General features: G+C 52.5%; 1 protein-coding gene across 1 annotated transcript; it reads left to right on the top strand.

Moving 5' to 3' along the window:
* Positions 1–298: 298 nt before the first annotated feature.
* On the top strand, positions 299–13,802 carry CCR7 (C-C motif chemokine receptor 7). Its single transcript, XM_005898042.3, has 3 exons — positions 299–345; positions 6,287–6,336; positions 9,412–13,802. The coding sequence occupies exons 1-3, from the start codon at positions 336–338 to the stop codon at positions 10,489–10,491; spliced, it is 1,140 nt and encodes a 379-aa protein (XP_005898104.1). The 5' UTR covers positions 299–335; the 3' UTR covers positions 10,492–13,802.
* The last annotated feature ends 1,328 nt before the right edge of the window (positions 13,803–15,130 follow it).

Genomic DNA, 15,130 nt, shown 5'->3' with positions numbered 1-15,130 from the left:
CAAATCAATAAATAGTTTCATTCCCCTGCCTTGGGTGGGGCCCTGAGTCTGCAAGGGGGGCTTTCTGAATGTAAATGACCCAATGATTCATGATCCTATGACCACTGAGTGGGCTGTCACTCTCTTTCACCTTCTCATACCCTTCACACTCTTGGGTCCCAGGAAGCCACCTGAGTCCAGAGCCTGAGTGAGGCCAGACTAGTGGGAGGAGCGGGGATGGGAGGGGCAGGGGAGAGGGTGGCTCCTCTCAAAGCTTAAAAGGGGCTAGAACCACATCCTCCCCAGACAGAGCCCCGGCACAACCTTCCTGTGTGGTTTCAGCCTCCGAGAGAGTCATGGACCTGGGTGAGTGAGCCTCCCCCAAGTGAAAGAGATAGCAGTTACCGGGGTCACTTGGACCGCCAGAATGACTTTGTGGAATGGGGATGGAGGATGGGGTGGAAGGCATGGGGGAGTCTCCCAGAGGGACCAGGTGGTTTTAGTGGGAATCAGTGGCTCCTCCCAGAGAACGTGCTCCCCTGTTCCTCCAGGTACTTCTTTCGGACCTGGGGAAGGGGGTGACCATTGTTACCAAGAATAGTAGGTTCTGCAGAAGGTGCCAGGGCTGGGGTGGTACAGATCTGGACAGCACCTGCTCTGGCTAGCCAGGGGGTGATGGGAAAGGCTATTGGGGGCCCCGTTTCATCAGAGAAATCTTGGAGGGTTCAGGACCCTCCATTCGCCCGCCTATTCCCACCTCTCTCCCAGGCTAAATAGGGCTGAGCTTGTCTGCTCTCTTAGGGTTATGACGAGAGGCAGATTCAAGGTGAGTGCATTGTGTAAATGACACTATACGAGCAACACGAGCTGCACTTATTTTCTCTCTGCTGCACATCCCTCGGGGAAGCTGTTGCCTCTTGCCAGTCAAAGGTTGAATGGGCAACACAAAATGAGACCACGAGGGGCCTTCAGCTGAAGTCACAGCCAGGGCCTCCAACTCAGCCCCCAGTCTCACTCACTTTTTCTTCCCGGAGAAATGGCTCTTCCCTTTCCAAAATCCATCCTCTGGTCTAACCTTGGTCTTAACTAGAGGGAGCCAAGGGAAGCCCCAAGCAGGTTCTTAGGGGTTCACCCAGCTCCAGACACCCCATTTGCAAATCTCAGCTAAAGTCAGACTGGGCTGAGGCTACAAAGGCCAGGTTCCTGGACGGCTTGTTCTCACCAGCAAACAAACACCACAGCAGCCTCAAAGCCACAAGAGGTTGGCTTTAAAAAGTGAAGGTTCCCTGTTCATCTTCTGCTGTCCTCACACCCCTCCCTATCACACCACAGCCTCTTGCCTTCATGTCGGCTTTTCCCGCCCACTCGGAACCTAGGGTCGACTCAGCAAACAGCTGTCAAAGGGCTAAAGTGGCTGTTGCACCCACCGACCCAGAACTCCTGGAAGGCAGGCTTTGATTCTTGCACCTCTGATTCCCAGGGGCTTTGGAGGTGTGAGCAGAAAAAGGTTTGTGGAATGAATGAATGGCATCAAGAACTCTGATGTTAGTTATTAAAAATAATTTCCCCTCCTTCCAGCAGCCTGCCCACTAATCCCACTTCCCAGACATCTACCTCTACTAACCATGGTACCAGAATGCAGACATTGTCCCCTGGAGACCCCGATCCTGCCCCCCTCTGTTTGACCTCTGTGAAAGAAACCAAGCAGGTCCCCGTGGTGCACTAGTAAAGCCTAGAGAACCGGCTCCCTGATATGTAGTGCTTGCCAATTTCCACGATGTAAATTCTCCCATCATAGCTGATTGCAAGCTGTCAGCCGATTGCAAGCCATGAAACGACTGAGCAGAGAGTCAGAGAGGGATGCACATCCCCGATTCGATGAGCCCGCGAGAGCAGCCACAGCGCAGCACGGAGGGTCCTCCTCCCAAGGACTAGGTTTGGGGTGCTAGACTCACAGGCATTAACAGAGGAGGGAGGTCCCTTTAATGCAGGACATGTCTCCAGTACAAAAGGATGTTTTTACTGCTTCACTCAATTCGAGAGAGCCCCAACGGCTGACTGAGCCCCAAATACTGGTAGCGGGGGACATCACGGAGACACTTTGCTCAGATCAGGCTCCAGGGCTCTGGGCCGTTTGTAGGACGGATGAGCCACAGAGGATCTGTTTTTTTCTCTTTGTCAGCCCAGCAGGGCGCCCGAGATGAGTGAGGGGTAGAGTTTCTGTTACACAAAATGAGAAACGCCAGAACCAGAGCTGAGCTGGCCTTTTTCATGATTTGAATGGGCAGCCCCGAGGCGCCTTCTTCATCCATCTTCAAGAAATGGGGCCTAAGACTTCAGTTAGAATTTTCCAAAGCAGAGAAGAAAAAAAATGAGCCATGAGATACTCATTTCCCACAGCTCAGCCAGAGATAGTGGCAGAGGGAGATGTTGAAGGAATTCAGGGCCGATCCCTTCTGGCCTTTGGGGGAGCCTGACTGGGGAAGAGGGGAACCCTGCAGCCTGGGGGAGCTGTTGGGAAATCTCTCCTCTTTGCTTGGTACTTTCAGTCAACTGCTATTGATGGAAGAATTCAGGCAGGACCAGTCTGGTGCAGGGAGAGACACATGTGTCAATGAGCCATTGCAAGAAGGGGCGAGAGAGTGCTGATGGGGTAAAAGGAGGGCAATTGTGAAACCTAAAGAAACGAACAGTGACTATGAGTCACGGGGCATTTAAGCTGGGTTTTGAAGGATGTGTAGAAGTTCTCGAAGCAGACAAGGAAAAGCAAGGGGCCTAGGAGGTAGCAGGACTAGCGATCTCAATGGCTCAATTGCCAGTAATGTAACTGAGGGAATGGGCATAAGATATAGTAGGTGGAGGACAGTGGAGTGATTCAGAGGTTAGCCCCACCTAAAGGCATCCAAATCCAATTTTTTTAAAACTCCATGTAACAAAGCAGAATATCCTGTGGACTCAGCCTGCAGGCTCCCAGCTGGTCAGCTCTAATAAAAGCTAATAGAGACAAGAAGAGGCAAGTTGAGGAGGATGTATAGCACCTGGCTGTACTGAGAAGGAAGGGAGGTAGGACGGACAGGCAGGGTCAATCTTTAAGATTCTGTATAGCACTGCTGAAAAACTTTGGGCTTTTTTACTGAAACAATGAGAAACCAGTGAAGATTTTTTTTGTTTTAGTTAGGTGAGTTAAATATCGTGATCTGTGTTTCAGAGGAGCTCTGGGGTGGCAAAGCCTTATGTCAGGGTAGAAGTGGGGCCAGCTCTGGGATGTTACAGGGAGAGAAGCAACAGAACAAGTGACCAATAGATGGAGGAGAGTGTGGATTCCCATGATGCTCCACAGAGGCTCCAATACACAACAGACTCAACAGAAATGAAGTAGCAGGATTTCCATTCGAAAATCTCAGACCCATCTCTTTGCAGCTGTGTGACCCAAACAAGTGGGTTAACCTCTCTGAGCCTCTATTTTCTAAAACACAGAATGAGACTCACAAGGGGTAACTCACAGGATATTAGGAGAGAAAGGAACATAAAGTCTGAGAGGCAGCACGGAAAAGGAATTGGGAGTGTGGTTTCTGAAATTAAATGGATTCAAAGCCCAGCTACACTACCAGCCGGCTGTGTGACCTTGGGAAAGTTACTAATCTCTAGTTTCTCTCACTGGGAGCTAAGGTTGGAGTTCTAGGGAATTTCCTTTTCGTTGTGATCATTACTAGAAACTCAAGAACTCAGAAAATACCCAATGCATCACTCAACCACTCCTCAGCCCCTGAGATTCCCAACTTCTCTGGCCCCACCCCGGTGGCTGCCCAAGGCCAGTTGCTTTATGACTTTGTTAACAGACAAAAATCATTTGAGTCAAGGCCGTTGACCAGGTCCCCTCTGCTTCATACCAGAGTTTCCCCCAAGTTCCTGTTTGGTCACCTTTCTTGAAAAACAACCTATGCTGGTCCTAGAAGATCCTTGCTCAACAACCGTCTCCAACATACCTGGAGGGAGACCTCACCTACACACATCCTCTAGCCCCCGTCCTGAGCCCTCCCCCAGCCAGTGGCAAAAGGACTGAGACAGGGCCCAGGAAAGGAGGTTGATGGAGTGAAATAGAAACACAGCTCTTGCCCCTCGTGTTTCACCCGTTGTGACATCAAAACCTTGAGGTTTCTCAGTTCTCACTGACAAGTCAGAGCAGGCTTTCTCTAGAGTAACCGAAAGACTGGTACATGTTTAAAGAAACCTCGAGCGCTTCACACCAAGATGAGTCAGTGGAGGTTGAGCAGCTCGTTGGACCGCGAAGAGAGTGTGCTTAAGGGTAGAGATGTGGACTCAAGCTCAGGGGCTCTCGGGATAATTCAGCAAGGAAGGGGGATGAGAGAGGGGAGCCATGATGTTGCACAAAAATCCATTCCCACCCAGGACTGCAAATACTCAGGGGCAAGCTGGGGACGACAGCTCCTGCCCCCAGAAATAGAAGATGAAGCTAGGAAGTCAGGTCCAAGTAGACGGTGGAGAGCTGGACAGCCATGCTCAGCATCAGGCTGCCATCCTTAGGACTGGTAGAGAGGTCCTAAGGATTTAGCAGGAGGGCGCGATAGGGGTTGGCATCAGAGCTATGATTGAGGAAGATGTGCCTAGCAGTAATGTGCAGTATAACGGGAGAAATGCCTGTTTATTTATGTGGCTCCACGCCCTTCCTCCTTCCTCTAAGACACCCCAACCCCAGAATTCCCGTCTCAGGCAAACTCCCTGGATAATGGCAACTTGGATGTCATGTCATGAAATTTCCAGCAGGTGGTGCTGTGGCCAAGCACACGGAGTCATTGGCCCTGTGCTGCTGCATCTTGGAAAGCAGGATTCCTTGCTTGAAGGAATTCCTTCCCTGAGCTTCCAGAAGGTGCTAGAAGCAGGGTCCCAAGCATTGGTTTATTGAACCTCCTGAGACTAGAGGTGCGATGGGTCAGCAAGTCCTGCCTTGTATTCATTCCTGGCATCCCAGTTACTGTCTCCCATGGGCTGGTCCAATTATAGGAAGGGGTTTTACAGAGATGAATAGGGCACAGCTCTCAGACTTTAAGTGAGATAAGACTTCTGTATAAATCACCCTGTCGACTTGCTTGGTCTCCCCTGCTTGACCCCCTGGAAGAAATAAATTCCAAGTCCAGCTCTCAACTCAGCCACCAAGCAGGACTGAGCCACCAGGGCTCACATCAGGCCTTGGGAGAACCTGGGTTCTCAACCTGCTGTTCAGAACTAAGGAGGGCCTCCTGGCTTCCAGAAAGTACCCAGCCTCTGACTCCTTCCCACCATTTTTCTCTTTCACCTGCCTCTTTTCTCTTTCACCAAGGCCCTAGATTAAAAGCAAGTTAAAGAAGAGAAAACATATCCATGCAAGTCAAGTGACCTCAGGGAATGGCCTCGCTCGTCACACAGCCACACAGCAAGGTCCCCACATGGCAGCTTGGGAGAAGGGCAAACAAGTCATTCATTCATTCATTCATTCAGCAGCACACAGTCTCTGGGCACCTCCTCATTTATGGGCCTGAACTAGGTAAAAGGGACTATGTCCCTGGCCCAAAAGCAGGCTAGGGGCATGGGCCAGGTGAACCACCAATGAGTGCTGGATGGATGAGCCATCCATCCAGCTGTTTGAGCTCCCCCAGACAGCTGGGTGAGGGCTGTTTGGGGAAGCCTCATGGGTCCCAGAAGAACTTTCCTATTTGCCCTTGAGAGGCAGTAAGGAACACTCCTTCATGCAGCCCTGTGAAAGCAGTCTACCTCCTCAGCCAGCCTCCACCAGGAAACAGTCAGGGCTTCATAGGTGGCTGCCCACCCACTGGGTGCAGGAAAAATGCTGCCCATTGGCTCCTGGCACCAGAGCAGGGCAGGACACACACACACCACCTCCACCATCTCAGGACCTTGCTTCCTGCACAGCATGGAGTAGGAGGGGATCATCCAGATGCAGGAGTCAAGGTCAGCTGAAGCTCAGCCTTGAGGGATAATCTGGGCCAGGATGGACTTTCCAATTCCAGAAGAGACCCTGAAGAGCCAGGAGGGGGGAGCGCCTGCCCTGCATTCTGATCCCCCTCCTTTCCAGGACCCGTTCTGGAGTTGAGGAGCAAGAAGAGGTGATGTCAGTGAGATTGGGCCGCTGGCCAGGTGCCCCAAGGCACAATCTGGCTTTCATGTTCTCAGATGCAGTGTCCAGAGCTTGTGATGAAAGTTCCCTGCGTTCTCCCTGGCTCTGTGGGGTTTTTTCATAACAAAGAGCTAGCCCTGCTGAGCTATAACTTTCCTACCTTGTCTCCTTCAGGGAAGCCAATGAAGAACGTGTTGGTGGTGGCCCTTCTCGTCATTTTCCAGGTGAGGTGTCCTGCCTGCCAAGGAAAGCTCCATTCCCTCTCCCAAATGCCCCTCAGCAAACCTAGCCCTTAAACCCAGGCCCTGGGGTTCTGGTGAAGTCACTGGGCATTTACTGGAAAAAAAATAGTCCCAGGCACAAATTTGGTCTTCTTTAAGCAGATGGCCGCCCTCTCCATCTTCTGAGTAACCCTAGAAAGCCACAGGTGTTCTCTGAATTCCTTTACTCCATTTCAATTAAAACTTTTGGGAAAGCAGGTTACCCTGCCTTCCCCACTTCACTTCCAATATCCCCACCCAGGAGACAGAAAAGAAGACTCCTGAGTTCTTGGAGAGAGTTCTTTGCTTTGCAAAAAAGCAAAGGCTGTGAGGTTACTGGGTCTGGAACATATGTGCCCACACCCATGAGTGTAAATCTTCATATGTGAGATGAGAAAAGAACCTGTGGGCAGCTTACTATCCTATCGCCCCAAACATGTCTTCCTCCCAAGACCTCCAGCTAAATGCTCCCTTCGAAGCCCCAGTTCCCTTTTCTGAAATAGACTGATCTGAGCTTCACTGGGGGAAGGGGAGGGGAGGATGGGGACCCTGGAGGGACAGAGGGTGGATGGAATCCATCCTTCAGGGGGGCCCAGAACTCTGGAGGAGCAAAGGCCACCAGCTTACAGGTCTCAGCTTCTCCATCCCAGATGTGGAGACAGAAAATCCACACCCACCAAGTGCCAGAGTTAGAAATCCACTCTTCCCCCGACTTTGCTGGGGTTGGGAGCTCTCTTGGAGCCGGAGGAGGCGGCTGAGGCCAGAGCTGGAGAGGCAGTGCTTCAGAACTTGGCTCCTCCCCAGGTCTGGAGGCCAGAGAGGCAGTTTTCCAGGAGCTCTGGCCTGAGGCAGGCCCCAAGCTGGGCACTGTTCCCAAAGCCCCATCCCAGAGGCCTCCTGGAGCTTGGGTTGTAGCCTACAGCCTGGCCCCCTTCTCCAACAGCCCTCCCTCCCCACCATCTCCCCTCTTCCCAGGACTCCAGAGGGCTGGAGTGCTAACAATGGAGGCTGGAAGGTTGGGGAGGGGATGAGGGACAGCTGGGCTCATCCTCCTCTTTACCTGGGGAGATGGGGGTGGCTCAGATGGGGCAGGATGTGGTGGGGCTGTGGGCTGCAGAGACATCAAGCCTGGTGGCCCCTGGTGAGGGGTGGGGCAGGTACGAAGAAGAGAAAAAGGAGGCAGAACGGGGCAGTGGGAAGCACAGGTCATAGAGGCTGGGTGTATTGCCCACTGAAGCCCAGAACCCCCTTATGTCCAGATCTGAGGTCTCGGGTGTTACCCTGGACAGCCAAGGACAGCCAGCCTCTCGCAGGCCTCCCGGGCTGCAGTCATATCCGGAAAAGAGAAAAGGGTTGCCACTGACATCTCTTCTCAAGATAGCAAAGCCCCAAAAAAGGCTGCAGGATATGATTTGGTCCTCACCCTGTCCCCACACAGAACAGTGATTAATCCAGAATTTGGAAGTGAGAAAGAGCCAGGATACAGGCAAATCAGGAGACTGGATTCCCGTTCTGGCTCAGTAACCTTGAACCAGTCACACTGTTTCTCCAAGAGCCTCCTTTCATCACCTCTACAGTCCCTCCAGTTCCCCCGTTGTATAAATCCATCACACAGGGCTGCCCAGGGCCCCATTCCCGGAGGACGGACCAGGAGCTTGCTGAGGCAGTTTCCAGCCCAGCTCCCCGCCCCACACAGCTCAGCTACCCCATGTGTCTCCTTCATTGATCAAATCACAGCTGTCTGCCTGAACTTTCACCCTGCCCTGCATATAGGCTAAAAAAAAAAAAAAAAGCCCTGAACATGTGAGCCCTACTGTTTGGAATTTGCCAGAAGAGACAGTGAGGAAGAGAGAGGAGTAAGGTGCGGGGAGAGGGTGGGAAGATGGCAGGAAGGCGGAGATATGGCTGTGCTTCCTTCCCATGCCCAAGAGGACTCACAGCTGAGGCTGCGGCCCCACCATCCACTTGGGCCCACATCGCCTGAGCTCCTGCTGCCTGCCGGTCTCTGTGCCTGGGGCCCCAGGGATCCAGAAGCCTTCCAGTCACTCACCACCCATGATCACAGCATCTTGCCCCAACCCAGGGCTTTGTGGCCTCTTAACAGAGTTTTCCCTTCCTCTCTTCTCACTCCACTTCCTTGGTGGCTCAGGGGTAAAGAATCCACTTGCAATGCTGGAGACACAGGTTCGATCCCTGAGTTAAAAAGATCCCCTGGAGAAGGAAATGGCAACCCACTCCAGTGTTCTTGCCTGGGAAATCCCATGGAGAGAGGAGCCTGGTGGGCCACAGTCCATGGGGTCGCAAAGAGTCGGACCCAACTTAGCGACTATAACCACCAGCACCTTCTCACTCTGGGCCCTCCTCAACCTTAGCCCAAGTGGATTTTCCCTCCAAAGCTGGGGTATTTTTGTAAGCCCCCTCCCTTGGAAAGTTCTTTCTACCAGATTCCAAAGGAGGCTCAAAAAGAAAGACCTACCATCCCATTCTTGTGGAGTTTCCAGAAGGCAAAATCAAAGTTCCATGAAGACAAAAGGATGCCAGAATCTGAGTTAGGAACCTCACAACAACCACGTGAAGGAGATAGTATTCATCTCCATTTCACGAATAGAAAACTGAGGCTTGGAGAGACGAAGTATATTTAACCAGGCTGAGGCTCTTTTGACCCCCAAGCCTAGACCATTTCCAGTTTGCCATTAACATCTGTAAGATCAAGTCTCTCAGAAGACTTGCTGCTTACTAGAAATGCAGAATCCCAGGCTTCACCTTATCCTGCTACATGATATGAACCAAATCCCCAAGTTCAAGAGCATGTTAAAATTTGAGAAGCCACCAATTTCGAATTGAAGAATCACCTAGAAAGTTTAGACAAACAGATTCCTGGGCCCCAGCTCCTGACATTTGGGTTCAGTGGGTCTCAGATGGGGGTCTAAGAATTCGCAGATGATGCTGATCACAGTTTGAAACCACTGCTCCAGACAGTCGCAGAGCAGTGAGATTTCAAGCCACTCAGCTAAGCTGGAGCACGTTCCTTCCCTGCAGGTGTGCCTCTGCCAAGATGAGGTCACGGACGATTACATCGGAGACAACACCACGGTGGACTACACGCTGTACGAGTCCGTGTGCTTCAAGAAGGACGTGCGGAACTTCAAAGCCTGGTTCCTCCCGATCATGTACTCCATCATTTGCTTCGTGGGCCTTCTGGGCAACGGGCTGGTCATGCTGACCTACATCTATTTCAAGAGGCTCAAGACCATGACTGATACGTACCTGCTCAACCTAGCCCTGGCAGACATTCTCTTCCTTCTGACCCTCCCCTTCTGGGCATACAGCGCAGCCAAGTCCTGGGTCTTTGGGGTCCACGTTTGCAAGCTCATCTTTGGCATCTACAAGATAAGTTTCTTCAGTGGCATGCTCCTGCTGCTATGCATCAGCATCGACCGCTACGTCGCCATCGTCCAGGCCGTCTCGGCCCACCGCCACCGTGCCCGTGTCCTTCTCATCAGCAAGCTCTCCTGCCTGGGCATCTGGATGCTGGCCATAGTGCTCTCCACCCCAGAGGTGATGTACAGCGGGATCCAGAAGAGCAGCAGTGAGCAGGCACTGCGGTGCTCCCTCGTCACCGAGCACGTGGAGGCCTTGATCACCATCCAGGTGGCCCAGATGGTGGTAGGCTTCCTGATCCCCCTGATGGCCATGAGCTTCTGCTACCTCGTCATCATCCGCACCCTGCTCCAGGCACGCAACTTCGAGCGCAACAAGGCCATCAAGGTGATCATTGCCGTGGTCGTGGTCTTTGTAGCCTTCCAACTGCCCTACAACGGGGTGGTTCTGGCCCAGACGGTGGCCAACTTCAACATCACCAGCGGCACCAGCTGCGAGCTCAGCAAGCAACTCAACATCGCCTACGATGTCACCTACAGCCTGGCCTGCGTCCGCTGCTGTGTCAACCCTTTCTTGTACGCCTTCATCGGCGTCAAGTTCCGCAGCGACCTCTTCAAGCTCTTCAAGGACCTGGGCTGCCTCAGCCAGGAGCAGCTCCGGCAGTGGTCTTCCTGCCGGCACACCCGACGGTCCTCCATGAGTGTGGAGGCTGAGACCACCACCACCTTCTCCCCGTAGGAGGCACCTCCACTGGGACTAGAGGGACCTCTCCCAGGGCCCCTCGGATCAGGGACACGGAGCAGAAGATCCAACAGCTGCTGAGGGAAAGGCCGGTCTGGCCATTAAGGTTTATCTCGTGGTGAAAACCTGAGCCGCAGAAGACAGAACGCCAACCCTCGCTAGCTACCTCAACCAAGGCTGCAAAGAGACGTGGTTGATAAGCTACCCCAGATCCTGCAACACTCCAAAACCAAGACCATTATCCTCTAAACCCCAAAACCAGAGGTGAAAGTCAAGAAACAGCTCACACCTCGCGAAGTGAAGGGGAGCAGGTGTTGGTGAGATCTAGGTGGTGGAAGGGGCCCAGCGAGCATTCCAGATCAATGTTCTTCTCAAAAGAAGTCCTCCCCAAGACTCAAGGCAAGGTCTTCCAGAAAGCCAGGCTTTGTCCCCAAGACAAGAGACCGTGGGGAGATTTCTCGCCTGAGCAGGGGGAACAAGGATGCCAGTGGGTCAAACTAACTCTCTGAATCCCTGCCTCCATCTCTCTTTTTCCTCTGGCATTCGAGCCAGCAAGAATCGGCAGCCTCCGAGCCTCCTAAAAGCATACTGAGCCCTCGCCCGCCACCTCTCCTCAGGCTCTCCACGCTGAAGGGGTGTGGTGCTTCCCACAGGCCAGGCCCCGCCTAAGCCATGTTCCCAGCCAGGATTCTGGGGCAGAGATGAAGTATGGCCGGCCCATCTCAGGTCTTAGCTCGGCTCCGAAGGGAGGAGCAGGCAAGGAGAAAGGTTAGGGGCCGGGGGTGGGTGACAGTGCTGCCTGCTGCCAGCCAATGAGCTGCTGCTTTGTTCTTTGCCACAGGGACAAAACATCTCTCATCCTGTTCTGCTTTCAGTTCATTAAGAGAGCACATTTTACTCATTACAAATAAAACTTTTCCCTGGAGGAAACAACTTTAAAAGAAAGGGAAAAAAAGTGTTTTTCAGTAAATGGCAAATGAGTGTGTTCTTGTTTTGCAAACCCCACACCCCACCTGACCACCCCCACAGCTCTTTTCTCCCCCAGGCTTCATTGTTCAGAGATGCTCAGAGCCACAAGGTCTGCTTGAGCTATGCTCTGAGCCCTTCCAATGACACAGGCCCTGAGTGGCTGAACGAGGGAGGAAGGGCAGCAGGACAAGGTGTCCAGCTTGCAAACACCTTTCCAGAGCTCCCGGGACCCAAGCCTATGTAGTCAGCAGTGATCTAGAGCCACAGTCTGAGCCGAGCTCTGAAAAGAACCAAGTTATCTCTGTAGCATCCATGGCTGGGAACCCTCCCTGACCCTTAGCAGCATTTCCACACTGTCCTGTTCATCTATCCCAGCTCAGTCTGGAACTGGAGCCCTTGTCCCTTAGTCAGTCTCCCCAGGCTCCCAAATGGTATTTAGAGGGAGGACCTCCCCCCGACACCCATCTGCCGTGGCATCCTGGATCCAGGGGGCTTGAGATGGGACCCACGTGATACATCCTGTACTGGATGCTTGGGAGTCAGGTCTGCCCTTGACCCTTCCTGACCACTATTGCAACAATGGCCTTCCGTTGTGTGGACACCCATTGTGGAGGGGAAGGGATCAAGGAACAGCCACTGATCCCTTAACAGGCCCAGGATCCATGTCACTGGGAGTTCTGATGCCTGTCCAGTCCCCGGCTTCTCCAAGCCAGAGAGGTTAGTCCAGCCTGTGATGTATGAGGAGGTGTCTGAAGGACCTGGTGCTATAATAGCTCAGGGTCTGGAGGTGGGAGGGAGCTGAAACACTCATGAAAAGGTGATTCCATCAATTTTCCAAATTGAAAAGAGCCTCATTGGGAAAAGAGTCTGCCTGGAAATGAAAACCATTCTCTCATCTCATAAGCACATTGCGGTCCCTCCTCCACCGGCTGCACTGGGCTCGAGCCGGGACCGGCACCCTGAGAAGGATGAGGCTGGCACATGGTGCCGTGGCCCCAGCAGCCACATTAATATTAATCAGCGCAGCTGCCATGGTGGGAGGGGTGACCCCAGCATAACTGCGGGCCTTGAGGGGAGCGTGCCGGGACGTAAGGGTGGGAACGCTGGTGTGTACATCCTAGTGAACTTACACGTGGGAAAATATCCCCCCTTCCTGAAGGGGAGGAATGCAACAGAGCCGTCATGAGCAGGAAGCCAGGCCAACCGCACAAACACGCCACCTCGGCTTCAAATACGTTTTTCTAAAATACCTCCAAGTATTTGCAAAACCCCCAGCAATGTCCATTCCCCACAGTGCTGTGTCTCAGAAGCACTGACCTCGGCTCACTGCTGGCCTGGTCGCTGCTCGCTTGCACAACGCCCTCTACCCTGAGGTGGGACGGGGGCCTAGGATGAAGGAAGGGACTCACTGGGAACACCCAGGGCCTCTCTCTGTCTCTCTCATCTGCTTCATGGTTCACAGCCCCACGACCCCTCCGAAACTCCCCTTATTTCCATCACCAGTGCCTTGCCCCCTCTTCCTTCTCAGCTACAACCCCAGGCTATAAATCCGATTTTTTAGCCTGGAGCTGCACATCTCTTGAACCATGGATTCATGGAGCTGCAAGGAACCTCAAAGATCAGCTGGCCCAACCTCTAATCATTCTCTAGTTGAGAAAATTGAGGTCTGGGGGAGGAACTCATTTGCCTAAAGAGACACTGCAACATGGGGAAGTAGGTAAACTTGCTTTGGGGACTTGAGGATCTGGCAGGACTGCAGGAGGTGGGTGAGGGAGAGCGGAGACGCTGGAGCCCGGCCGACTTGGACTCTCATCTCTGCTGCTTCCCAGCTGTGTGACCTTCAGCTGTTGCTCAACTGCTCTGAGTCTCAGATTTCTCAACAGCAAAATGGAGAGGATTTGGCAAACATATAGCACAATGCCCGGAATGCCTGGAACTTGGAGTCTGCAGCCAGACCTCCTGGTTTGAATCTCAGCTGTACTACGTGGGCTGGATCCTTAGTCTCTCTGTGCCTCAGTCTTCTAATCTGTGTAATGGGGATGGGGGTCCCCAGGTGGCGCTAGTGGTTAAGAACCCACCTGCCAATGCTGGAGATGTAAGAGACGCAAGTTCGATCCCTGGGTCGGGAAGATCCTCTAGAGGAGGGCACAGCAACCCACTCTAGTATCCTTTCCTGGAGAATCCCATGGACAGAGAAGCCTGATGGTCTACAGTTCATAGGGTTGCACAGAGTCGGACACAACTGATGTGCCTTAGCATGCACATAATGTGGATGACCAAAGAACCTACCTCTTAGGATGGTTCTGAGCAGTAAATGAATTCCTATATGTAAAATGCTTGGACATCCTTAAAAAGGATTGTTGGTAATCATTAAAATGTTCAATAAATGGTAGATTTTTAAAAGTTGCTAACCACTAGGAAATCAAATTCATTTCCATGCCCCTATAATTTATAAATCAAGCTAGAAGACAACTTTGAAATTAGTCTCTGCTTCTCACCCATTGTATGGGTAAGTCAACTGAGGCTCGGAGAGGGAAATGACTCTCCTGAGGTCTCCCATGAGCTCTAGGCAATGGTAGAACTTGATGGTTCTCGAGCTCCCATCCAGAGCTCTTCCCCCAGTCTGCCCCACTGGCTTGCACACATCCCCCCTCACACACACCAGCCTCATCCAAGACTGTCCAGCACTTCTTAGGCAGGCACTGTCCCTCTTGTCCTGCAGCAGGTCCCTAAGAAGACCCTCTCCTCTCCCTCTTCAATAGTTTCCATCCTGCCCATTAGGTTGGGGAGAATGAAGTACAAAAGAAATATGGCAGTGGTTCCAGAGGAAATCGGGCAACTGATTTTTTTAAGAAAGAATCCGCTCTGGGTGTTAGGTTCTCGGTTGCATTTCTGTGTTGAGGGTGAACAGTTCGAGGAAGAAGAAACTGGCCTCTGAGGGTGAGGGGTTAAGGCAATGACATGGGGAGTGGGGAGCAATTCTGAGAGGTGAGCAGAAGGCAGCGGGGAGGAAGGGGAGGGGTGAGTTCTAAGGATGACAGAGCTGGGAGCTAGACTTGGAGAGCGTTCTCAGTGGGTAGAAAGCTACCCCCACTACACTCATACAAACACACACAGCACGCACACATTTCCCTGAGCCTCCCAGTCTCAGGTGGGGAGGAAGGGGCTATGTTAGCCCTACAGACAGATGGGCCCATGGCTTTCTTTGCCAGAAATGGGTTACAAATGGCCCAGTTTCCTGATCTGAACCCATAGAAAAAACCCCCAAGGAAAAAGAAGGGGGATCTCTCCCTTAACTCAAAAGAACAACCCTGTCAGCCCTCCTAGCCCCCACCCCAGGAAAGAGGCCCTGCAGGAAGTAGTCTTGTTACACACACACACACATCCCACACAAACCACACACACAGACACACAAACCACACAGGCACACACGGACACACAAACCACACACCAACACCAACCTCCCTGTCATTTGTCATTTATCTTGTCTCAGGCCCAGAAAGAGATCCAGACAAGGGGCCTGCGGCAGAGAAGATTCACAGCCCTTGCTCAGCAGCCAGTGTAGCTCTAGACTAAGGCATGAATCAAACTGAGCTCATTCTCCCTCGGGCTCCTCTGTGTGCGGGCATGTGTGTGTGGCTCAATCCAGACTTCCCAGAGGCTGTCA

The sequence above is a fragment of the Bos mutus genome, chromosome 19 (assembly GCF_027580195.1).
Source record: "Bos mutus isolate GX-2022 chromosome 19, NWIPB_WYAK_1.1, whole genome shotgun sequence".
Taxonomy (NCBI): Eukaryota; Metazoa; Chordata; class Mammalia; order Artiodactyla; family Bovidae; genus Bos; species Bos mutus.
Note: the sequence above shows the minus strand (reverse complement) of the source record. Positions and strands in the feature narration are given on the sequence as shown.

Excerpts from the sequence above, each read along its gene's own strand:
- CCR7 (XM_005898042.3), top strand. Across the intron at positions 6,337-9,411 it reads CCCTTCTCGTCATTTTCCAG|GTGTGCCTCTGCCAAGATGA; the intron begins GTGAGGTGTCCT and ends CCTTCCCTGCAG.